Here is a 26,259-nt window from a genome sequence, read left to right as displayed (position 1 = left end):
GAGATAGAGAACCAGTGCAAATTTGATTGACGCATCCCTGATCCCGGAAGAGACCGTCAAAACCATAGTCCAGTGACAGACGAGTTATTGGGATTTATATTAAAGGATGGCTGAGCATTGCTGGGAAAACAACTGATTTTTTTATTAGGGAAAATTCTGTCTGATTAGCCTATCAGAATTTTCACCCCATCTCCTAAGAGATTAATTTTTTTTAAAGGGGCAACCAGTAGACTTACTTGGATTTTTACAGACTCTTTTGCTAGATTCTTTACCGAAGACTATTAATAAGTAACGCTGGGATTGTGTAAAAATTTATTATGGGTCAGGAAGTAAATAGATTTAGTTTCAAGAAACAAAACTGGGGCTGAATTAATCCTTCTCTGAGGAAATACATAAATAATGGGATTCCCTGGGGACCCGGGTTAGCACTAATTTTATTTTTAAATTTTATAATTCATCTGAGAGAGGGAGAACACCATGAAATTTATGCATTTGTATATTTCTCTAAGTTCTTCTGGTTTGAAAAATATTAAATCAGTTGGAGTAAGTTTCTAAGACTCTTCTAAGATTGTGTAAGTCAGCACAAAAGTGGCAGATAACCTTCAGTGTAAGCAAGAATAAAATAATACATTTAGGAGAAAAGCATGTAAACCGTACTTATATGATGATGAACTTTAAGCTATGAATAACTACCAGGGAAAAGGATTTGAAATTGAGGATTGGAAAGGCCCCATGGTCATCTAATTCAGTAAAATATTATAAACTGGCTTCCTCTACACATAGGGATTCACTGTGTATATTAAAAGCTTGGGGGGAGGGCTTCCCTGGTGGCGCAGTGGTTGAGAATCTGCCTGCCAATGCAGGGGACACAGGTTCGAGCCCTGGTCTGGGAAGATCCCACATGCCGCGGAGCAACTGGGCCCGTGAGCCACAACTACTGAGCCTGAGCATCTGGAGCCTGTGCTCCGCAACAAGAGAGGCCGCAATAGTGAGAGGCCCGCGCACCGCGATGAAGAGTGGCTCCCACTCGCCGCAACTGGAGAAAGCCCTCACACAGAAACGAAGACCCAACACAGCCAAAAATAAACATAATAAATAAAAATTAAAAAAAAAAAAAACAGGAATAAATCATCCCACAGAAAGAGCCTAATATATATTAAAAAAAAAAAAAGCTTGGGGGGAAAACTGCAGTGAATAAATCTGTTTAATTTTGTTTATTCTGGGTTCAAATAAGTTTTCAATAAGTGAAAACATGGGGAGTTAATATCATAGTTGGCTACTGAGAGAAATGAGGCTATCGACCACTATGCCTTTGGAGGTAGATTTCATGGGGAACTCCATTACCAAGTACTTCTAGCAGAGACCAAGCTCCACATTGGATGGACCACGGATCCAACCCAATATGGCAGCTCAAATCTTCTCAGTCCTCAAAGCCCAATAAAAGTGATGGACATTTGCTCATTTGTCCAGATAACTAAGCTGATGGTGACCCACTGAGTGGATAGAAGAGACCTGGCAGCTCCAAACAGGAGAGCCTGAAGCTGGCTGTGTGTCTCACCCAAGAGTAAGAGCCAATCATATCTCTGCACATGGGGACTCAGCTAAAGAAAAGTCAGACTGGGCTTCCCTGGTGGCGCAGTGGTTAAGAACCCATCTGCCAATGCAGGGGACACGGGTTCGAGCCCTGATCTGGGAAGATCCCACATGCTGCGGAGCAGCTAAGCCCGTGCGCCACAACTACTGAGCCTGCGCTCTAGAGCCTGCAAGCCACCACCACTGAGTCCACGCGCCACAACTACTGAAGCCCAAGCGCCTAGAGCCTGTGCTCCAGAACAAGAGAAGCCACCGCAATGAGAAGCCCGCGCGCCGCAACTAGAGAAAGCCCGCACGCAGCATCGAAGACCCAACGCAGCCAGAAAAAAAAAATAAAAGAATAAGCTTCAGGATTTTTAATGACCTTTAAATCGCACATAATAAAATCTTGATTGACCAGACTATTTAAAAAAAAAAGAAAGAAAGAAAAGTCAGACAATCAGACCTACAGGGAAGGCTGGTATCCCTCCCAGTCACCGCTGATCCAGCTCAATGCCTAATTTTTCACTTTCATCCAGATGTTTCCTGTCAGGAAGACACAGTCAATAATGTACGAATCTTAAAGGCGGAGACAGATGTGGTTATTATTCCCTCTAGGCCTTTCCTGCCTTGGAGAAGACATATTGCTCAGGAATGACTACAATTTTTAAAAATTTAAGTTGATCTGGCCAGCTTATGAGTAAATGCCTAGCCATGACCATTTCGGAGCAAAAGTCTGTGCAGAATTACAGTCATCATCACAGTTTAGTTTGGCCTTTAAATTTTCACTGTAAACGCTTCAGACAATCACGCACGAGGGCTTCTGTAACAGAACATGGTCTTCCTGCAGTGTTGGAGCAAGCAGATTTCTCTGGGCTGCATCAGCCTCCGGAAGCCTATTTTTAATATTTGCTTTTATTTCTTAATCCTTCCAGACAATAAAAATGAAAGTCATTATAACCAAGTACGGCTGTGGTGATAAATACTTCAGAGTCCAAAAATACATTGTCCCTGCCTGACCAGTTGCCCAGTTTCCAGAATGTCTAGGTATTTATCTAGCAGCAAGAGACCATTATCCTGCAACACAGCTGTATTCCACTGACACCTAGTCTCCTAATTAAAATTGGTATAATGATGGCCTGTTTAAATTCTGGTTAAACATGTTCCTTTTCCATTTGCATTCAAAAGAAAACATAACTCCTCATCATGGGCACCCCATCCTGGGTTATAGTTTGGTTCCCCTTGGCCAGCACCATAATGTCACTCCGACTTGCCGCTGCTTAAATCTAAAAGAGCATCTAAACGTGCCTCCCAGCTCGCCTGTTGCTTGGCAACACCAGTGGCCACCACCTCGTCAGGGTGAGTTCTCATTGGTCACAACTCTTGACAGGAGCCACTGACTTATTAGAAATGACACTTGATTATTCACCTAGACGGCTAGAGCTGATACTTACCAGCAGGAGATTTTGCATAAAATAAGTCATGGATGTTTTTAATATCTGGGTGGCAGAAGGAGGCTGTAAGTTTCGTTAACCGGTATTAATTTTACATTTATTAGTCACCAGTGTAGAGCACTCTAACATATTACTTTTCTATTTTCTAATCCAACAATATGTTTAAATACCATCTCCCATCTCCATTAGCTGACCCTTATTTATTCAGAAAATCCCCCCTCTGATATGAGTTCCCAAACAGGATTATAAACAGGTCTAAGAATGCCAAACAGAATGAAACATTAAATTCATAAAATTCAACCAATATTTATCAGCTCCTGTGTTTAAGGGGTTTATAATGTAGAAGGTGCAGAAACTGCTACATTATTACCAGGACGGTGACAGAGCTCACATCTTCTCTTGAGCATCAGAAAACACTTTAGGGGGCAGGGCGGGAAGCAGCACTGGAACTGAGCCCTGAAGATCTTGCTGAGTTTTGACGGAGGGAGAAGGTGCGTTGCAGGTGGAATGAGCGGCAAGAACAAAGGCATCTAGACAGAAAGTACAGGGTGTGTTCGGGGACTGGAGGAGTACAAATTGGCTGGAACACGGAGTACGTGAAAGGGATTAGTGAGGAGAAGCTGGAAGAAGAGGTGGAGGCATGGAGTCGGCTGTTCTGTGCCAGGGGAAGGCTCGGTACAAACTTCACTGGAGAGTGAGGAGCTATTAAATCCTTGAAAGCGGGGGAGTAAGGAAGAGGGCTTCCACTTCAGCTGTTGAGCCTCCAAGATGCCAGATGTCCCCGGGACCCCGGGGCGGAGCAGGGAAACCGCAAGTGGTCCCTCTGGAGTCTCTGCTCTGCCGTGGCCCCCAGCCGGGTGGCTCCCAGGGGCCGTGTTTGATCTCAGAGTGGCAGCTTCTGCTCGGGCTCTTCTCTGAACCCCTCTTCGTGTACGGACAGGTGTGTCACCCAGCCTACACACCATCCATGTGTTGGGGGGGGGGGGGTGGAAGCCGGGGCGGGCATCTCAGTTGAGAAGTCTGAGTTGACACAGGAGAGACCCTCTCCTTCCCTCTCCCTGCTCAGGAAACGTGTCTCCCCCAGCACTCAGGCTGACTCCATTCTCCAAACTTCCAGGAGCTCCAGAGGCTTAACTGTGTGTGTTTGTTTGCTTTTCAAGTTCATGGCATCAGAGCTGCATTGAGCGAAGTTATAACCTAGAAGTTAATTAACTGAGGAGCAAAAGGAATGTGGATGCTGATTTTGGAGAAAAAAGCAACAAGCCAGGAGTCAGTGGATCTGGAGTCTCACTTTTATTAAATTATGTGAGCATAAATATAATCAGATTCTGCCTTTTAGATCTTTGTGTAATTCTGAAGTCAATGCGTCAAAGAGATGCCAGAAGGCCTTCTTAGGGATGGCATTGCTGGAGGCTTTACTGCCCCCAACTAGGAAGCTGCCTGCTCTTTCCATGGTCCCCAAGCAACTGTCTCAGCTGCTGCTTAGTGACCTCGGAATCCTAGAGTGTCCATGGAAAGGGACACCGCAGCCATTGTAAATAGCCCCTCAGTTGGGAGTGAGTGAGGACTCAAGTTCAGAGAGATTCAAATGACTTGTCCAAAGTAAGAGGTAGAACCAGCATGGGTCTCAGGTCTTTCATTCAGGGCCAGCTCCCAGCAAACTGCAGTGCACTCGTGCTACAATGGAAAGAGCACCTCACTCTATTAACGTTTCTTACATACCTTCTATGTCAAGGCCCTCAAGGAATATTCAGTCATCATGTTCTAGAGAATCAACTGAATGTGTTGCACTGTGCTCATTTCTAACAGAGCAAATACCAAAAACTTCAATAATACATGACAACATACAACAGTTGCCAGAAGAGGGTGACATTGAAAGTGTATTAGTTATCTCTTGCTGTGTGACAAATTACCCCAAAACTTAGCTTAAAACAACAACCCTTTATTAGCTCATTGCTTCTGTGGGTCAGGAATCTGTGCATGGCTTAGCTGGGTGCCTCTGCATCAAGGTCAAGTAGTCAAGCTGTTGGCCTGGGCAGTGATCTCATCTGAAGTCTTGACTGGGAGGAGATCTGTTTCTAAGCTTACTCACATGGTTATTGGCAGGATTCAGTTCTTAGTGGGCTTTGGAGGGTAGGATAAGAAGCTTGTTCTATGTCCTAACAGCAGGCAGCTTGTTCTACGTTCTAAGAAGCTTGTTCTATGCTCTAAGAGCAGGCAGCTTCCTAGTTGGGGGCAGTAAAGGCTCCCTAAGTCGGTGGGAATCTCCAAAGAATTTTAACAAAACATTGCTCAGATGACAAGTATTTTCAGAAGACCAATCTGGTGACTGAGTACAGGATGGATTAGAAAGTGAAAAGACAGGAGGCACTTTCAAAAATTGTTTTCTTGGTACACCTATGTGCCAGGCACTATACAAGGTACTAAGACTGTAAAGATGCTTAAGATATGGTCCTTGTTCTCAAGAAGCAGATGATAGCTATGTTCCAGGTTACAGGCAGCAAAGCCTGAATTAGAGTGGTCCCTAGGGAGAAAAAGATGAAGGGACAGATGCAAGAAAGGAAGTGATGTTAACATGGTAAGGCAAGAACAGGTGGATCCAACAGGACACTGTCTGTGTGGAATAAGAGAAGAGAGAATGATGCCAGGCACCCAAACCAGTCTGGGTTCATGGGACTCTTCCAGAGGACAGCCTCCAGGCTCGGAATACGCACTGCCTTCTAAAACTTTCACACATTTTGTTTCTAATCCTTGACACAACTCTTCAACAGAGGTATTATTATTCCCATTTTGCAGATGAATAAATAGACTTACTGAGGTTAAGCTATTTGCCCATCACACAACTAGAAAGTGCCAAGGAGAGGAAACCTAATTATTGGCTTCGAGTGTTTTCTCTCCCCAGGCCAAGTGTATTTAACAACTTCAGAGTCTTAGCCTCGAGAAGACCTCTCTACCTCCTGGAATTAACTCTACTGTCCTCTGTCTACACCTTGATTCACAATTCCTCAGACTCAGTCAGTAAAGATTCCATTTTTTTTTTTTTTAAACTAAGCAATTATACAGTAAACTCCAGGTGAGCAAGGACCTCTTTCCTTGGGGAATTTCCTTCCCAGGCTGAGGATGGTGCTTTTCCCCTGATGGTTACTGCTAGTTACCAAAAAGCTGACCATCTGTACACTCAGCATCATCTATAATAAAGGTAACCAACGTGAGAGGTGAGAGAAGCAAAGTGGGAAACTTCTTCCCCAGGCTTGGCTGCTGGACTATAGCCCTTCCCCCAAATCATTCTTTTTAATCATTAATTTAAAAATTAATAACACTAATATTTTTTCTGATTATGAATATAACATATGTGCATTATGAAAAAAATGTGGAAAAAAACAAAAATAGAACTCACTCATTATCCTACAAAGAAGATGAAACAGAACAACCAAATGAGAGTCTTTTGTTAAGATCTGTGTGATGATAGCCTTGTGCATTCATCTGTGCATGTGTGTTTGCACAAGCCACCTATGCCTGCTTGTCTGCAAATCTAGGGGAATAACTGTGGGGTTTGTGGATCGTATAAAGATGATTGCAAGCCCATCAAAGAGAGCTTTTGTTTGTATGCAACTCGTGTAAGAGTAAATATTCCATAACTGCTTGGGTATAACGCAAGGAAGAAAACCTGAAGTGATGGCTATTGTCCAACATACAGATCATGCTCCACTGTCTTACAATATTTTCTCTGCATTGCTTTTTAAAACATTTTTCATATTACATGCCCCATCTCATATCACATTAACCTAAATAAAGATGTCATTATCCATTCAGTTCAACAGACAGCAGGCAGAGTGTGGTAGAAATTATAATCAGGCCAGCCGACAACAAAGCATCCTAATCACAAGCCCACAGAAGAACTGACGGTGGGCAGCTGGTCCAGCCTCCATTTTGCACTGTCCAGGCATACGATTGGATTCAATATGGAGAGACCCCTCTTTATACACAGGGCATGCTTCTGAAGAGTTGCGTGTAAATTAAATTTTATGTTGCATCCCAGTTTTGTTGCATGAAAGAAGCTTCAAGCTTGATATCTAAAGAGACTTCCTTTCAAACAGTATTCTTCGTTTTACCATGTTACACTCCCTCTGAAATAAATCTAAAAGATATTTTGGTATATGAGATTGCATTAAAGTACAGTTCACTTGTACCGCTAATTTTATTAAAATAATGGAAGGAATGTAGTCAGTGAGCTAGTCATAGAAATGTGACTTAGATAGTACTGACTTCTCCAGCATTAAGTTAGTCAGAGATTTACTGAGAGTAAAAGCCTAGAGGCTATTAGAAGTGACCCATTTGCCCACACTTTTGTACTGATGGATTATTAAATTGATGGCTTGTGAGAATTTAGAAAAGAATGCAGCAGTCATAAGTGTCCACTCAGAATTACCAAGAGAGTAATTCAGGATACTCATCCTCATTTTTGCTTTTTTTTTTTGAGTGGACTTCAGGATAGGTAGATGAGGTAAATTATACTTCTGTTTTGGCAAATCACTTGACAAGTCCTCCGCCACTGAAATTGATAAGACGCTGCCTGGCGGGATATTTATTTAGGTTCATGCACAGCTGGCCAAAGAGCTGGAAACAGTGATACTGACCAATTCCGTGGCTGCCTAAAGTCTAGTGGAGGGCCACAGCTCTGTGTCCGATCCTATGTACATAGCGACAAACCAAAGGCTTAGAAGGCACACTGACCAAATTTCAAATGGAACTAAGAAGGAATAGCCAAGGACACAGGAGATGAGATTTGAATGTGTGAGCACACCCTTGGTCCACCCGCACTGAGTACAATCACCCCAGTGCTCTGAGCCTTTATGGCTTGATGAGCAGAAAGTTCTTTTTCCCCAGATTTCCTCTCCAGATACTCCCTCTAAGAGTCCCGGCAACAAAATACAAGGGGAGGGTCTCAGACGCTCTGCCATCCCTCCACTGGGTGTGTAGGTGTGTTCTGCTTTGCGCATCTGCTCCTTGACCTGCTGCCCAGCTGCCCACAGGTGCCACCCAGGTTACTGTCCCCGCCCCGGGCCATGGAGCCCTGAACTCAGACTAGCTCACTCACTCTCACTCAGCAGGGGCGCCCTTCTGCTTCTCAGGACCAACTCCCACAGCCAGCAGTGGGGTCCCTGGGGACACAGTACTTTCCTTACATCTCAGAGCACATGGGGCTGGCTTAGAGGGGGCCATAGGAGGGAGGGGTCCAATGAGACCGTGTGACCCTCCAGCCTCGGGCAGCAGCAGCCCAGGCTGGCCCCCCTGCTGGGCCTCTCCAATCACCTGACTGTCTCAGGGCAGGTAAGAGATGGCTCTGCTCAGAACAGATGGCAGGACAACTTTCTACAGCAATACGTGTTAGGTCAGTGTAAAGCCTTTCCAACGAATGGACCCTCAAGGGTCAAAAAATCAACTGCACGTGATGATGACTCATGGAAAAAAACCTTGTGGTTTTCGTTGACCTGAACGTCAATATTTGTCTGTGTTATGTGTCTTCTCAAAAAGTCAACATGTACCCCTGGCTTTGCGACTGACTTGCAGGGAAGGGATCCATTTACGATTTACGGCATTGCACCTGAAATGCTGTTTCCATTTTTACTATATACCAAGTGCTGTTCTAAGTACTGGGGATACAAAAATGAACAAACAGACAAAAATCTCTCCTGATCTCAGGAATTGATATTTTGGTGTCAAAAAAGTAAACTCTAAACATAAGTAACATGTCAAAGTATGTTTTCCATAAGAAATGCTCAGAACAATGTATCACAGCATGTTGATTTAGCTACAATGTTTGTCCATAATGTACACTGGTTAAAAGGATTCCTCAGCCATAAAAAGAAACGAAATTGAGTTATTTGTAGTGAGGTGGATGGACCTAGAGTCTGTTATATAGAGTGGAGTAAGTCAGAAAGAGAAAAACAAATACCATATGCTAACACATATATATGGAATCAAAAAAAACACAAAAAACTGGTTCTGATGAACCTAGGGGCAGGACAGGAATAAATATGCAGACTTAGAGAATGGACTTGAGGACATGGGGAGGGGGAAGGGTAAGCTGGGACAAAGTGAGAGAGTGGCATGGACTTATATATACTACCAAACGTAAAAATAGATAGCTAGTGGGAAGCAGCTGCATAGCACAGGGAGATCGGCTCGGTGTTTTGTGATCACCTAGTGGGGTGGGATAGGGAGGGTGGGAGGGAGACTTAAGAGGGAGGGGATATGGGGATATATGTATACATATAGCTGACTCACTTTGTTATACAGCAGAAACTAACACAACATTGTAAAGCAATTATACTCCAATAAAGATGTTTAAAATAAATAGATGTTAAAAAAAAAAAGATTCCCCTCATCGTTTCCGACTTGGCTTTTCAAACATACAGGAGAGAGTAAAAGGTCACGTGGGTGCCCATCAGGCTCCACCCACTCAAGCCGGACTTTTGGGGTCAATGTGGTGGGTAGCCAAAATGAGACCTAAATTTGTTGAAGGTGGATCACAGCTACATGAGTGTTCATAATACCATTCTTTCTTTCTGTGTGTATGTTAGGTGTTTTCCATAATAAAGATATTTTAGTATTAAAAAAAGAAATTCAGTAGTTGTCCTGCATGGGCACTGAAGGCCTCTTAAAGTCAAGGGTTCCCTATATTTGAAGGTTTAAACAGCTTAAGCAGAAGTGAATAGCCATCCATCCACATGCTGTAAAAATGACTTTTGTACTGAATAAAAAGTTGAAATGGATGACCTTAGGTTCCTTTCAATACTGAGATTCTATATTCTAGTGGAGGATCTAAAGTATAATTGGAACCAAGCAAACAGGGATTTGGGCTAATTCCAGAGTTAGTACATATGGATTGTGGTCTATTTACTCTCTAATGCTAACCAAATGTCATGAAACTGAGTACTGATTCTCATTTCTAAGCATTTAATGATCATTTTCATAATTATTTCACAGTATTTACTCTAAATCCTTCCTTCTTTTTGCTTTCAAAAAAAAAACAGATTGCTTAAGCTAAAATAGACGTTTACAGCGATCGTATTTTACAATATTTGTGAATTTTAGATCTTCCTCTTGAATCTTAGGTGCATGAAAGGTACATTCGAAACGATGACCATTTTTCCAGGAAGCACCACACATAACCTCTTCATCTGCAGCTAATTTAGGTGTGCTCCCTGCATGGTGTCCTAATTACACCTTTGTTATCTGCTATCAGATGACTCCTCTAATCAGCCAAGCCTGCAACCTGCTCCTGGCCCATTTAAAGCAGTATGCAGAATCCAGGGAAGCTTTCGACATCCAGAGGTAAGGGCGCTGCATAGCTACATTACAGATGAGAAATCACATGTTTGAATTGCTGCTTCTTGTAACTGTACGTAATTGCCAGACAATTACCTTGGGACCAGCAAACTATGGAAATGCTAGAAGCTCCTAAAAGTATGGGTGGACTAAGAAGAAGAAATGAAACCCACGGAAAATGTGAAGCAAAAGCAAACGAAGCCCAGGGGGCTGTGGCTTGTGGAGGGAACCCTGAGTGGGCAGTGTTTTGTGGGTGGACTTACCCTCCGACGTCTACAGACCCAGGAGTGGGCAAGATATGTCTGGGCAGAAAGGACAGGGTCCTGGGGGGCGGGGGGCGGGGAGGAGGAGTCCATGCATTTTTAATTTAAGAAAAACTGTGGCTCCCCTCAGGCTAGAAGCCATGACTTAGTGGTGGACCCTCAGTTTAAACGACTGACTGGCTTTTTGCCTAATTGTCCTGTGCTAAATTATGGTTTATACCAGATGAAGAGTCCCACAGCAGATTAGCCAGAAGCCAACTCGCTCTTATTATCATTGTTAATAAAATAATAACATAATCATCACCAGCATTTACATTCTACCGTATTGTTTACAAAATTCTCTCCTCTACATTCTCTCTGGTCCTGAGGTGCCGTGAGTTGGGTAAAGATAAGATGGGCCCAGCAGCCATAAAGGCAAAGTAAATAACTCTTGAAACCTTTACATCGTCAACAATTAGGGTCAGATGAAATCACATTCAGTAGTCGAATTATTGTTTTTGCTGTCAAAGGGAAATGTGTCATCAATTATAGAAATGTTTTCAGTAAAAGCAGTCAAAATAAAAGATGTCACCTGGAGGAGATGTCGTGTAGTCCTTAATGATGAGTGATTGGTTATAGAATTTATGAAGAAGAGGAACTAAGCGTGCGCCTACCTCAAGCCACAAAAATAGACCTTTTCATTATAAAAGGATATGAACACCCAGTTGTGAGACTTTTTAGAAGCAACCTGACTACTCCTGTGACATAACAAAAAAGAATTTTTCTAGCTTAAAATGGCCATTTGGGGGGCAGGTTTCCTAGAGCCTAAGGGGTTAATTTTTCTGAAGCTACTGCCAGACACTTTTCCTTGTGTTTGTTTCTAAAGTGCAATGTGTGTTTCCTATAATAATATACATATGTTCATGAAACTGGTACCAAAGTTTGCCTTGTATTTATTTGAGTCTAAAAGGGCCCTGGTTTTTTTGTTTATTGCTCTTATGAAAACTGTAAAATCATTAGGAGGAAGAGGGAGACAGAGCTAATAAAACTAAATAATCAGGTGGTTAATTTCATCAATCACAATTTGCTATACATCAATCAATCGTTAGACCCTGGCCTTGGATGGGCTCTGCAAAGCCTCTGTAAAGCTCATAGCCTTTGGGTCACGCGTTTTCCCTCCTTCATGGGGAGGAAAATGTAAAGTGTACTTCTTGGTTTTGACTGAGTCTGGTTTGAAGCTACCGGAAAGCTGAAAGTTGAATACCTGAGGCTCTCCTCCCCTCCCCCATCTTTGTCTAGATCGGCTGTTATGTGTTTATGTTTCCCGCTCAAATTCTGCGGTCATGCCCCCAGGATCTAATCCTGGGGGCTCCTCTCCCACTACCTCACTTCGGATCTGCCAGAAGCTCCCCTTTCAAACAGGCAGACGATAGAGTCGTGCCCCTCCAGGAGTGCGTGTGATGGGGAGGCCAGTGGCTGAGTCCTTTCCAAACACAAACTGTTCTCTCTCCTGTAGGTGCTACTGCTGCTACACCACAGATACGGTTGCCAGCGTCGCCTTTGGCACCCAGGTGAACTCCTGGAAGGCTCCCGGACACCCCTTTGTGAAGCACTGCCGGCGCTTCTTTGAATCCTCAATCCCCAGACCTATCCTGGTTTTAATCTGTAAGTACAGCTCCTGCGGAGGGCGGGTAAATTGGGCAAGTTGGGCTGACCCCGTGACACCCCGGTGGCCCCAGGCAGCTTCGGGGCTCAGCCCCTGCCACCTGGAAAGGGTACTCAGGGTGTCTCTGAGAGTCGCCCTGTGGAGTTTGCCCTGCAAGAGCCCCTGTTTTCCTGGAGCCGCCCAGGCTCCTCTGTACCAGTCTGGCGCCACTTATTACCAGCACAGGTGGCCCTGGCCTGGCTCATCACTGCCTTAGTGAGCACGGCCGCCGTGCACGGGGCTGAGTGCTTCGCCTGCATCGCCTCTGTTAGTGCTGGTTTTCACCCCATCAGGAAGGCATTCTCCTCCCCACTTTACAGATGAGAAAACTGAGGCTTAGAAAGGCAGAGCCGGGCTTCCCTGGTGGCGCAGTGGTTGAGAATCTGCCTGCTAATGCAGGGGACACGGGTTCGAGCCCTGGTCTGGGAAGATCCCACATGCCGCGGAGCAACTAGGCCTGTGAGCCACAACTACTGAGCCTGCGCGTCAGGAGCCTGTGCTCCGCAACAAGAGAGGCCACGATAGTGAGAGGCCCGCGCACTGCGATGAGGAGTGGCCCCCGCTTGCCGCAACTAGAGAAAGCCCTCGCACAGAAACGAAGACCCAACATAGCAATCAATCAATCAATCAATAAATCTTTAAAAAGAAAAAGAAAGGCAGAGCCAAGACTGGAACCCAAACCTTTCATTTTCTAGGGCATGTTTCTCACCCCCAGCAAATTCCTCCTTAGAACACTTCTCTGCTTGAAGCCAACGCATAGTGAATTAGAAATCACATGTGACGGGCGACAGCAGATTACCGAATGCCATGGAGACCAGTCCATTCATCTTATTTCTGTTTTAGAAGTGAGTTTTTACCCTCTGGCCAATTCCGGTATCTTCTTGCTTTTATGGAAGCAATGAAGTGTTGTTATTATGGTTATTGATTATTGCCATAATTCCTAACCATTCTGCTGGGCTGGTAAATTCTATTCATTCCTTGGTTAGTTTCATTGCCATTTCTGAGTCAATTTCTGTGGAAGCCCCTGTCACCTCCATCGGCTCTGCACTGACGTTGTAGGAGTCGTCGCCCTGGGGGTCAAAGCAGCCTCGTCCTTCGCCCCTCACCCTCTGCACTCCAGGGAAATGCCCTTGCCATCAACCATGGAGCGCCCTGCAGGGCAGGTGGGTCCGCTGTCCCACGGCTGCTGCCCCGCCGAGCCCTCCCTCCCCGCTGTGTCATTTTGGTTCAGGCTCCCGCTGTTGAAAAGGGGCAGAGCATCCTGAGACCTGCGTGGATCCTTTAGGACCCTCTCCCCCGGGCTCCCACACATGCCTGTGCACAGTAGGCCCACCGTGAATGCTGAGGAGCTGAACTGAGCTGAGCTCCCCAGAGACGGGCTTGGCCCACGGCCAGGCTACCATCCAGGAGGGGACAAGTGTCCCTGACCCAGGGAGCCTCGTCATGGAGGCTTGTCATGCCCAGGGCATGGTGGCAAGGGCACAGGGTGCTCATGGCACGGTAAGGGACGTGCCCACAGGGGACGAGGCCAGCATTCTTGTCAGCAGCTGCAGTGGCAGCTCTTAGAAACAATTCAGGTGGCAGCTCTGGGGAAAATGATCCAGAGGAAAAAAAAAAATGCAAATGACCAGAAAGTTAAGAAAGTAGATCAGCTTCTACCACTTGCTAAGACTTGAAACATGGCCTACAAGCTGTTCTTTCCTGATGAAATACAAAGACCTTGGACCCTCATCTCTAGGACCTGGGAAATTAACTTATAAGCATGAGACTTGAGGGGCAGATGGAAGTGGGGATTCAACGGTACAGACGTTTATCAAGTGCTTACTATGTGCAAGGAAGGGTGAGGAGTCCCGAGGTAGAATAAGATAGGACCCTGCTCTGAGCAGCGGCTGTTCAGAGGGGAAGACAGGCCTTCAAAAGACTAATTCAAGGCCAGGGTTTGCTTCCCGGCAACAGGCATCTAATAGCCCTGGTTTATTCTCACCCCCTTTTCAATGCCACTTTTGTTTTTCTCTTTCAAGTATCATTTCCATCCATAATGGTCCCACTGGCCCGGATTTTGCCCAATAAGAACCGAGATGAACTGAATGGCTTTTTTAACAAACTCATTAGGAATGTGATTGCCTTGCGGGACCAGCAAGCAGCAGAAGAGGTAACGTATTTTAATAGGACGCAGCATTGAAATGGAATAGAAGCTAAGTTGGCATCGCTGTCTGTTTTCTCTCCCTCCCGTCCCAACCCCACACACCCACGCCATGCTGTCCTTCAGTGGCCTACCACTTAGAGCTTGCCGGGGCAGCCGAGGCGGGGCGGTGAGGAGGGGTAAATAAGGAGAGAAAGGTGAAAGCAAGCAGGAAGGGCGGTGGGGAGAAGCCCAGAGCGATTTGTCCACACTCTGACCCAGGGGAGTAGAATCAAAGCCGTCCTCCCCCAAGCTCACGGGCCCCCCTATTTCAAGCATCCCTCCCAGCACAGGTTACGGGCAGCCTCAGAGAATTTTCTAGGTAAATTTGCCCACGTGCTTTTCATCAGTGTATTCTTTATATTGAAAAACAGCAAGATGGAGCTTTACAGCACAAACAGCACGGTCATTAGAGGGGAGTTCAGGCAGCTGTCACCAGCCCCACATTCCCTTTCTGCGTGGAGGGCATTGCTGCAAAATGCGTGGTTGAGGGCCTTCGCTGAGACCTAGAAATTTCTTTCCTCCTTGAAGACTTGCCCTATGCTTGGCTCACAGTAGGAATCGAGTAAATATTTGTTGACTGAACTTGGCTGAGAACAGAAATAGGAATTTTCAGTGTTAAGGAAAATAATTTCAATATTGCATATGCTCATGCATGTATAATGCTATTCTTTATGGGCCTTACTGCAGTCAAGGAAATTGCTTAAAAGGAAAAAACAAGGCTGAAATGTCTCTTCCTGAACTGACTTGTGTCAGATGTAGCTTTAGCGTGTTTTCTCAAAGACTGGGCAGCTCAGGGGGGATCACCAAGCGGGGGACGGAGGTCCAGTGTTGCAGCACTGGCCGAGCATGAGATCAGGGGTCAGTCAGTGGCCGGATGCATGCAGCAGCCTCAGGCACAGCCTCGTCCTGCCCGGCTTCACTCTCTGGATATTGTGCAGCAAAGGCGTCCTAGGCCAGGAGGTGAGGGACGCTCACAGGTGCAGACAAGCTCACAGCCCTTTGGCCCAAACCACTGAGAACTCAACCTGCCGCCCTTAGAGGTGTGAGAAGAATCAGCTCCCTGGTGTCCCTGGCCCAGCTCTGCCGTCTGAAAGCACAGACCGTTCTCATCCAGGTTCATGCCTCTCCAGGGTGAGGATGGAGCCTGGGGAAGGAGTGGCGAGGCAAGTCCCATTTTCAAACCTTAGTATTGCGGTGAAGGTCCTCCCTCACGCATGTGGGGTTTGTCACACACCCCGCCCCCAGCCTGAAACCCACTGGTTGTAGAATCAGGCTGAAAATTCTAACACTGTTGCACCAAATAGCTTACTAAGAGGTGAGGGGTTATTAAAGATCCAATTACTGGGATTGCCTCAAGCTTTTCCTTTTATAAACTCGAGAGCTATTTGTTTCAAACAATGAGTTGATCTGAGAAAAACCTCCCAACCACAAATCCAGGACTGCCCGTGTCAAGACAGAGCTATATGGTTACTAAGAAAACTTGCTTTAAACCCATCTAAACTCTGTAGACATTCCATCAAGCAGATGTGTGTTTGCTCAGTGGAAAATGCAGCACAGATGTTAAAAGGTAAATATTTTTCTAAGCTCTGGCCGATGGGTGGATTAGACACCTACATCTATCAGGGTGCATATTTTTCTTGGATATAACCATAAACCAGCACTGTTGCAGCCCTAAATGGGCAGTGTTCAAATAGCCTCCGTGATGCAGTGCAAATAAAAGAAACCCATCTACACTAATGCTCCTCTCCAGCGCACAGGCCCCAGAGAGCAGCCCTTTCCTCTGGCCTCTGGAGCTGGAGGTTAAGACAGATTTCTATAAGGCTCCATAGCCCTGAAGCAGCCTGGCTGAGCTGGGATGAGAGGAAAGGTTGCCAGCTGCAGCTCTGCCACGGGGAAAATCCAACAGTGTGGATGTGCCTGTGCCCTCCCTCCCATCACTGCCCCCACATGACTCCAGCAAAGCCACAAGCAAGCCTCGGGGACCACAGCTGTACCGTACCCGAGGAGTTTCAAACGTGCCAGCCAAGAGAGAGCCCGGGGATGCTCTGGGGTCCCCAGCTAGCAGCCAGGAGCCGAGAGAGCAGAGGACGCTCGCCTCCCACGCGTGCCGTCGTGTCCTGCCCTGGGACCAGGGGTAGAGTCCCAGATGTTGACCAGGCAACAGGAAGGCAGCTGGTGGAAAGCCAGCCCTTGGGGATGCCATTTGGGAAGCAGAATGAGTAGGGCTAGGGTGGAAAGGGCCATTCTCTCAGCCATTCCCACCCGAGCAGGCTGGCAGGACGCTGAGGCCTTGCCTCCTAAGTCTCAAGGTTCTTGCCACCCACAGGCTTAGCTGGGAGCCCTGCTGGAAGCTCAGCAGACACCTTCCAAGGTCACAAAGCTGGGAAGCAGTAGAGCTGCAAATGTCTCATGTCTCCAAGGTTCCTGCTCCAAGTAGCATGCAGTTGCGAGCAAATCCAACACAGCCTTCCTCAAAATGCACTTAGGGCGTTGCAAGTTTATGTGTGGAGTTATTTATTGCATACCTAACATGTGCTCGGCACAGTACAGGCGTGGTGTGCGAGTGGGGTGGTGCAGGATCCTGCCCTGGAGACGCAAGCAACCCCACGTGACATAACAACCACCTTAACAGATGCTAATGTGTGTGACATAGATTATTAACACAATAGGAATTCAGAAGCCAACGGGTTGAGAAAACGATACAACAAGTAAAGTACTCTGAAATTATCATTTTTTCTGTTGGTGGTTCTAATGTTCTCCCTTATGCTGTTGAGTCCCATAAACTTCAGAAAAGAGTAACATATTGGTTGTCACTCATCACATCAAAGAGCTGTTCAAAGATGGGATGTGCCAGGTACACACTTTGTCAACCCTAAAGCAATACGTAAACACTTCCATTGTTACAATTAGCGGTAGTGAAAATATAAAGAATATGCAGATTGCTGATAAGGAAGGTAGGGGAAAATGGTAAGAAACCTCTAACCACTTAAATGGGGTAGGAGATGACTGAGGATAAAAAGGACCCACAGGAGGAGGCTAGGTTAAAAGATGCAAAACACAGACTGGAGACTTTGAAGACAGGCTTCACCAAAGCTAGTTCCCTCCCCCGCCCCCAGGTCCTGTTAACTCCCTGCTGTGAGAAAAACATGGCGCAGAAGTAAGCCCTGGATGGTGGGGAAGGGAACAGTGGAGCACGTGCTTTGATTTAAATCCAGATGATGCTTCAGTTGCTTTTTTGCTGGAAAAACCAACTCAGCCAACAATACAAACACGGATAAAGTAAAAAAAAATAAAAGCCCCCATGGTTTTCCCAGCTCCTTCAGCTCACTGTGAACTGTGGGGTACGGATGTTGCTAAACATTTCCTATGCATGGACAAACATAATGAAAGATATTGTCCAGGTGCTGTTCTAACAGAAGTGAGATCCCACTATGCGTACTGTTCTGCGACTTGCTCTTCTTACTAACCGAGGTGGCTTAACATCTTCCTGACTCGGCCCAGATAGAGCAGAGCCTCGTCCTCTGCAATGGCAGCGTCACAGCCTGCCGCTGGCTGCGCTAGTCTCTGAACCAGTGCCGCGGTGAGGGATGGGCAGGGGGGCTCCAGGTTCTCTGCAGCTCAGACAACCCTGCAATGAACATCCTCGCTCCTATCGAGCTCTTTAAAAGCTGCATGTGGACTTCCCTGGCGGTCCAGTGGTTAAGATTCCGTGCTTCCACTGCAGGGGGTGTGGGTTCGATCCCTGGTTGGGGAACTAAGATCCCACATGCTGCGCAGCCAAAAAAAAAAAAGAAAAGAAAAGAAGTGCAAATATAGTGTCCTACACATGAAACCTATATAATGTTATAAACCAATGTTACCTCCATAAAAATAATAAATTTTAAAGAAATATCTAATAAATAAATAAATAAAAGCCGCGTGTGCACATCTTCTTTGGTGCTCCGAGAAGCCTCTCTTATGTGACTCCAAGGCCAAAATATGCACTTTCTTCTTTTGTTCCTTAGAGGCAGAGAGATTTCCTCCAAATGGTCCTGGATGTCCGACATTCCACCACCTCCGTGGGCGTGGAGAACTTTGACATGGTCAGACAAGTCTTCTCTGCCACTGAATGCACAGTGAACCCTTCCCAGCAACACCAGCCCAGACTCCTGTCCAAGCCTTTGACTGTGGATGAGGTCGTGGGCCAGGCCTTCATCTTCCTCATCGCTGGCTACGAGATCATCACCAACACTCTCTCGTTCGCCACCTACCTCCTGGCCACCAACCCTGACTGCCAAAAGAAGCTTCTGAGAGAGGTGGACCATTTCAGCGAGAAACATGTGAGTACAGTTGTCTATGTGATTGTACGCTCATAGAAGTGACACTTATTTTTGATAACCGTCTTGCTAAAATCACATTCTAAGTTTATAAGGGTGCCATGGCCCACCTTCTCCATCTCTCTGGGTTAACAAGTAAAATGGAGCGCTCAGAACAACAGGGAAAAAGAAAAAAAGAAAAGAAAAATTGTCCCATGCCTTCATGGTCTGGGGTGGTCCATGAAACCAAGCCTGGCTCAGAGAAGCTGCAGAGTCCCAGGCAGTCAGGGTCAAAGGTCAGGGATGGGGAAGGAGGCCTGGTTTCCCAGTGCTCTGTCGATGGAGTCTCCATGCTCAGGGAGGTGGATGTGAGCCAGAAAATGGAGCCAAGTGGAAGGCAGAAGCAGGCCTAAGGATGGGCCAAGTCAAAGCCGGAATGGAGATGGGGTGAGTGCGGAGGAATAGGTCTGTGAATGGAGTGATGTGAAACGGGGCCGAGTCCAGATTCTGGATATTCCTTCTAGATGGGGCTGCTCTTTGCTGGGCTGGAAGCAAGCTTCCAAAGGTGCTGAGCTCGGCTACTTCTTTTTCTGGGTGCTTATGTGTGTACTGCTTTGACTTATGAGTTGTTAAAGAAAGTCATTTTAAAACTCTGTGCTTTAAAAGGAAGACCACCGGGGCTTCCCTGGTGGCGCAGTGCTTGGGAGTCCGCCTGCTAATGCAGGGGACACGGGTTCGAGCCCTGGTCTGGGAGGATCCCACATGCCGCGGAGCAACTAAGCCCGTGCGCCACAACTACTGAGCCCATGCGCCTAGAGCCCGTGGTCCACAACAAGAGAGGCCACCGCAGTGAGAAGCCCGCGCACCGCAATGAAGAGTAGCCCCCGCTCGCCACAACTAGAGAAGGCCGGTGCACAGCAATGAAGACCCAACGCAACCAAAAATAAAAAAATAATAAATTTAAAAGGAAGACCACCATAATAGAAATCTTTCTAGTACATTCTGATGTAATGACGATTACATTCACAATGTTGGGAGGAGGCCTGTTCCGTTATTGGAACCGTCAGAAATTTTTTTCATATACTGAGCTGAAAACTGCTTCCCAGGAAATTCCACTTCTTTATCCCACTGGGGAAAGTAGATGTAAGGTGAGCCTTTCTTTTGAAAACTGCACTACCTATGTTACTAATTGCCTCAACTTCTGGCTCACCACGAGTTTATGGTCCACTTAAAGTTCTGTGACGTTATGACATCCGCCAAGCCAGGTGTCCCCAGTCCACTGCTTGGACCATTGATTTTCAGAGCGTAGGTGCAAGAGTTTAGATTTATCCTTATTATTGCTCAAGTCAGCCAAAATAATTTTGAATCTTGATTCTTCCACCTGTCATATTAGCAATTCCTCCAGCTCTGTGTCATCTGAGACTTGCTAAGCATGTCTCCTATTTCATCCAAGTCATTGATTAAAAAATGTTGAGCAGGACAGGTCTTCCCTCCAGGTTGACATTGATCTATTAATCAATATTCTTTGGGTATGGAGTCTCAACAAGCCATGAATCCATTAACCCTACTACCTACTTCCACCACCCATCTCATCCTATTTCATAGGTAGTTGTGGGTTTTTTTCAGTTGAGGAGGTAAAAGAGGAAGGACCAAAGATGATTGGGGTACATTACTGCAACAGGAATAAGGGGAGCTGAAGGTATATTACGATGCAGTTAGGGCAGGAAAAAAAACCCCAACCCCAAATGATTTAAATACACACATACAAAGGAGGGAGGTACTTATTAATACAGATCATTGAGCAGCTTAGGGGTAGATGTGGCTTCAAGCAAATCTTTATCGAGGCTCAAAGATAGGCTCAGGTCCTAGTCTCTCCCCACTTCTTGGTTGTGCTTCCTTCATACTGGTCCCATTCTCAGGTGTGCCCTCCTCTTGAAGCCCCAAGCAGCCTGCTAAGAACGCTTGGGACTACAGGTTTCCTTGCTCATAACCAATGGAGAAGAGAGCCTGTGACCCCAAATTCTCAGCAAGAGTCATCAGGTTCACTCTGGTCAGAATGCTTAAGTCACTGCCCATTCCTGAACGGACTATTGTGGCCAGGGGAATGGGGGCGTGGATGGGCTTCTGTCAATCAATCCCACCTCCAGAGTCAACTGTACCCAAGTCAGATGTCTGCAGAACTTGGGAGAGCGACCTCCCAGAGGAAGCTCCGACAGCTATCCCAGGAAGGCGGTCAAGGCAGGAGAGGGAATTTAGCCCCCTGGTCTCATATAAGCCAGAAGGCAGGTCAAACTGAAGACTTTTAAAGCATCTAGAGAGTGGTCAGCCATGTAGTGGACATGGTAGTGGGTTGGAGAGGAGACAACAGCTCTGAGAGGTAGAAGTCATGGTCTTCACCTTCAGGGAATTTAATTGCCAAATAAAACAATAAGTTATGTCTATGACAACAATCCCTCCTTCCAAATGAAATTCTCCAGGGCAACAGAAGGCAGCACTTAATCAAGTCTAGAATGTGTGGTGTCATTCACGGAGCTTGGGGCTCCAGGAGTCTGTCCCACCAGCTACACTGTAATTCCATCTGCTTACGTTCACCTACACAGGGAGGGTTTCCATAGGCCTTCGTTCAGAGGCCCTCATGCACACAACCCCTTACCTCTGACATGGTCTAAACTGACCTTGACCTCAAGGAGGGGTGATACGATCTCACTAAAGCCTGGCCTCCTTCAAATCCCCCCCAGCCTAGGATGGGGGCTTCTTTCCCCAGAGAACGAGCTCCCATGGGGCTGTGCAGAATGCTGCCAGGCACTGAGACCCCATGAGCAAATAAACAGATTTCAGGAGGTAAAGTTCTTCAAACTTTAGTGTGCATAAAATCATCTGGGAAGATTGTTAAGATGCAGAGTCCTGGGCCCTTCCCGCAGAGATTCTCATTCCATAAGTCTGGGCCAGGGCCCAGGAACCTGTATTTTAAATACACATCCCAGGTGATTTCTGACGCAGGTGGTCCCTGATTCCACCTTGAGAATACAGCCTTGGACTCTCCGGGTCCAAAGTCCTGCCCCAGCCATGAAAGCCCCTGGGTCATTTTCTTTCTCTAGGTAACAGGTGAGACTGTCTCTGAGAAATGGGAATATATAGAGATGGTCTTTTTAAAAAATAAATTTGGTAGTCACAATAGTGTTAAAAGTTGTATAGCCTTGCACGTGGTACACACACAATAAATATTTTCAGGTTCTCTTTTTTCTTTTCTTTTTTTTACTGTAATCAGAGTTCTGTTAATATGGGCCATCTGTCAGAACATGGAAATGCAGATTAGATGTTCACACATTAGATATTTTCCTGAAAATATTCCTGAAAATTTGCATGTAAAGTATGACTTGTGATAATTTTCCTGCTGGTTTCCATTCAACAAATATTTTCTGAGTGCCAGTTAATACCAGAGTCAGGCTCCAGACCCTACACCCAAGGATGTTCTGACCTAGTTCTTCCATGATATCCCTGTAGAGCCCCGCACATCTCATTAGATGGTCTTCCCTTGTATTTGTCAATGAGGTCACTGGATTTGAGCTCTAGAGTTTCTCTTCCCCGAGCCATACCCTTTTTTTTAGCAATGCCCTAAGAGAATCCAACAAAAGCTATGCTTTCTCCCCAAGAAAAAGTATGTATATGTGCACTGTATCAGGACTCTTTCTGCTGACAGTAATAGAAAACTCAACCGAGGCTGGCTCAGAGAGTTTATTGACCCACATAACTGAAAACTCCAGAGTAAGGCTGCCTTCAGGTATGGCTTGAGGCAGGGGTTCAAACTCCGTCACTGAGACCCAGGTTGCTGTCTCTCCCCCTCTCTCAGCTCCAGTCATGCTGGGCACACTCCGTTCTTAGACAGGATCTCCCCTAGTGGTCTCAAGACAGCTGTGTAACCAGTTATGTTGAACAGCCTGAACTAAGTGAACATGGAATCCTGAACATGGAATCCTTTTGTGTTTTTTCCAATTATTTCTTTTAAATATGCTCAGACAAATTTCATCCCCTTTCCTTGATGATACTTTGGATGGACAGATCGCAAAGGTTTCTGTTCCTTTGGCATTAAATAGTTCAGCAGTCTGGTCCAGGTTAAAACTTCAGTCTCAGATCCAGTTCAATGCCCTTCCATCCCCTTAGCTCAGGCTGACCTATGGCCTGCGGAAGCTGTCTGGGGGAGGGGGTGTGGTCTGTTCTTTCACCCACCTTCCTCTCCTTCCCCGGTGTCTCCTGTACCCCCATCTCCTCCCAGGGGTGGGGCTTCTAACAGATCCCTAAATCCTGCCTAAAGGGGGCTTCTCTTAGCCCCTCCCCTGCGGTATGAAGGTATGTGGCCTCTGTTCTGAAGCGGACGGATGCAGGCGTTATTCAGAGGGCTGACTCCTGCGACCACCCCATCCCCACAGTTCCCTGATGGGGGAGGGGCTTCTGCCTCACAGCTTCTGGGCGCTGGGGTCTCCTGGTGGCAGCCAACCCTCTTAAGCAGGGTACTGGCAAGATGGCTGGAGCTGACCAATGTTGCCTTGCAGTATCTGAGTGGCACACAGGAGTCACACATCTTGGCCACACCAACAGGGGCTACTCCCGCTGCTGTCCCCTCTCTGTGCCCTGACATCTCTCTCCAGTTACTTTTCCTTTGCTCAAATAGGTAGAGGGGGCAAATGAACAATTGTGCTGCATCAGCAGGCGGCCGCCACGCTCAGGGGGCCGCCTCGTCTGTCTAGGAACGGTTCTTTTGGAGCCCCCACCCCGACCTCCTTGACTCAGGACAGGAGAACTCTGCTCCAGGCTGAAGACCCCTTGCTCTGATACGTCTTCCTTAAGTCCCTCTCATCTTTTCATAGGCTGAGGACAGGGGCAGTGGAGAGCTGGTTCAGGTCCAGCATGAAGGAAGAGTCTCTGTCCTGGGGGTTCTCAGTGAAAGTCTCGCAGCATCTCACTGATAGAGACTGGGTCGTGCGCCTGCCTCTCAGCCCATCACCGGGGCTGAGGGGAATATGACGCTCTGACTGGCTTAGACCTGGGTCACTCCCCATCCCTGGAGTTGGTGCCCAGAAGGGGCCTCGCCGGAGCCACTCAGAACTCAAATGGAGGAGGAGTGGGTCCCCAAACTCCTGTTACTAGAAGTGGGGTGAGTGGCTGCTGGGTGGCCAGAAAACAGTGTGTCCACCCATGTACACAGAATCCATGGTCTCCAGATTAGAAGCTCCCACTTTCAAATTCTGTGTTATGCAATCACACTCACCTTTCCTCTGAACTTGTAAAAACCAGCTTTCCAAAGTTGAAGGTATAAATCCAACAGTGACTGGCACTGCCTGCTCTTTTGCACTTCTAAATGACGTGTACTTCTTGTAAATGATGTGGCCACTTCACACCAAGTGTCTGGTGATGTGCACAGAGCCAGCCAATGCCTCTTTGTTGGTTAGAGTGATGCCCGGGTTGGCGGTTGGCCTTATAGCATCCTTTACCAGTGAAGACGGGAAATTGTCGGTGGTGAGGTCACTAATTCAGGGGCTCTCCTTGAACAGAACTAAACTTCTGGCACATATAGGGACACTCCAAGGCCATCCTTCACTATGGGGGATTATCTTGATACATGCTTTACAACCCACGCATTCAGTGTGGTTAATACCCCATCTCTCACCACCCTTTTTGACTCAAGTGGCCTTGATTGCTTTTCTCCTTTCAGGGCAGAGATCTCTGTTCCAGTATAAAATAGAGCTATAATACAGTCTACAATGCATGCCTCAGGGCTGCTTCTTTCTAGAACATGTATGTTTTCTCCCAAATCATCTGGCTTTGGAATTGTGTCTGGCCTCCCCTCCTTTCACGAAACTTTCTTTCTCAAGTCACCAATCTCATGGAGAACTCTCTTTTTTCCCCGTGTGTTTCCTTAGTCATCTTAAAGGGGAGGTACCTTCAATAGTGGAGGAGTGGGGAAAGATTTGTACCAATTAGACCACTTGTAAAATTGAGAAAACACACAAATTATTTAATAAGACCTCTGTAGCATGGATGCTTCATTGTGTTCTCCAATATCTAATTTTGAAAAGGATGAGAAGGAAAAAAAAATAAAAAACTTCTTTCCATATAAATTGTTTTTGCTATAGCTTTAGCACTTTATGTTGAAATTATTGACTTTTGAACTGGCTAAACCATTCTCTTTCCTTCTCTTTGGTGCCGGACTGTGGCAGCCAAAATTTATGACCCATTTTCCTTCTGCTTAATTGTTGTTATAAATCTGCTGTGCAGAACCCAGTTGTAAATTTATCACAAATTGGACTAGATTGATATACAGCGTCTCTTTAGGATAATTTGAGCACAGTTATGCCTTAGAAGGAAGGCCAGATTCTTAAACCTTCTCTTGAAGAGCTGCTTTGTAACCATTATAAATACCTAATTAAAATACAACTTTTTCTCTTAAGGATAAAAGAGCATTCTATGCTGGGTATTTCAGCTGATTAGCTCATGCTGCTAATGTGAGCTAGGTTGAGGATTTGTTCCTTGAAGTAGCCAGAGGGTCTCAAAGGAAAAAAGCATATTCTGTGGCTACACACACACACACACACACACACACACACACACACACACAGAGTCATTTTTGCCCCATCCAGCTGTTTCATAAATACACGTCCTTTTTCACAGGGGTAGGGTTGGGTGGAAAAACTGTGAATATCTTAACACAAATTCATCCTCACTATGGAAAAAAAAAAGTCTCCCAGTTTGGATTCCACTCAGGGTCATTTTCACAGGGAGTAGGCCAATATTAAATTTGATTTTAAGATTCAAGTGAAAAACTGGAAATGGGTTTTTCCCCATTGAGAAGGTTTCCTGCCCTATGTCCAGGTCTGCTGGGGCCCTGCTGTCTGACAGTTTAGGAGGGGTACGCTCACCTGCCCCCCTGATTCAATCTCCCAGCCACACAGGGCTTAGTGGTTCTTCTGGAAGCTTCCCTTTCCTACAGATCCCATAATAGTACAACAGAACACAAAGCAATGAGGTACAAAGCAAGAGATAGGAACAAAGAACAACTTATAGCTCTGAAGTCAAACCGTGAAACAAAGACAAGAACTGGGACTGTGGCACGGTGAGGTTAGGGTCAATAGACGGCAGTACCAGCCTCAGAGCGGAACGCCTCCAAATATAAAGTACATATGAATCCCCTGGGGACCTTGCTCAACCGCAGGTTCTGACGCAGTAGGTCCGGGGTGGGGCCTGAGACTCTGCATTTCCAACAAGGTCCCAGGGGACGCCGATGCTGCCACTCCACAGCCCACACTGAGCAGCCAGGTTCTAAACCCTAAAGACTGCATCTCCCTTCGTTGTGACATACGTAGCGAGTATTTATTTCTAATGATAGCTAAAGTACTGATGTTCTGCCAATGATTTACCATTTGTTAATAAAGTAAAACAGTTTCAAAATTATTCCAACAATAATGGTGTCACTCTCACT

At 46.2% G+C, this 26,259-nt stretch overlaps 1 protein-coding gene and 1 long non-coding RNA gene across 3 annotated transcripts in view; one reads left to right on the top strand and one right to left on the bottom strand.

Annotated features, from left to right (window-relative positions):
* Positions 1-26,259, top strand: part of TBXAS1 (thromboxane A synthase 1) — a 150,040-nt gene that overhangs the window by 81,522 nt on the left and 42,259 nt on the right. The window contains exons 7-12 of one of the 2 annotated variants that reach the window (XM_059933232.1): positions 9,446-9,513; positions 9,563-9,599; positions 10,276-10,364; positions 12,117-12,265; positions 14,327-14,457; positions 18,495-18,809. In XM_059933232.1, coding sequence (XP_059789215.1) covers positions 9,446-9,513; positions 9,563-9,599; positions 10,276-10,364; positions 12,117-12,265; positions 14,327-14,457; positions 18,495-18,809 — 789 coding nt within the window. The remainder of the gene's footprint in view (positions 1-9,445; positions 9,514-9,562; positions 9,600-10,275; positions 10,365-12,116; positions 12,266-14,326; positions 14,458-18,494; positions 18,810-26,259) is intronic. The other variant, XM_059933233.1, reaches the window with a different exon arrangement.
* The window catches only part of LOC132371749 (uncharacterized), a 129,242-nt gene that overhangs the window by 73,992 nt on the left and 28,991 nt on the right, over positions 1-26,259 (bottom strand). The gene's annotated exons all lie outside the window — the stretch shown is intronic.

This window comes from Balaenoptera ricei, chromosome 9, assembly GCF_028023285.1.
Source record: "Balaenoptera ricei isolate mBalRic1 chromosome 9, mBalRic1.hap2, whole genome shotgun sequence".
In the NCBI taxonomy this organism is placed as follows: domain Eukaryota; kingdom Metazoa; phylum Chordata; class Mammalia; order Artiodactyla; family Balaenopteridae; genus Balaenoptera; species Balaenoptera ricei.
Note: the sequence above shows the minus strand (reverse complement) of the source record. Positions and strands in the feature narration are given on the sequence as shown.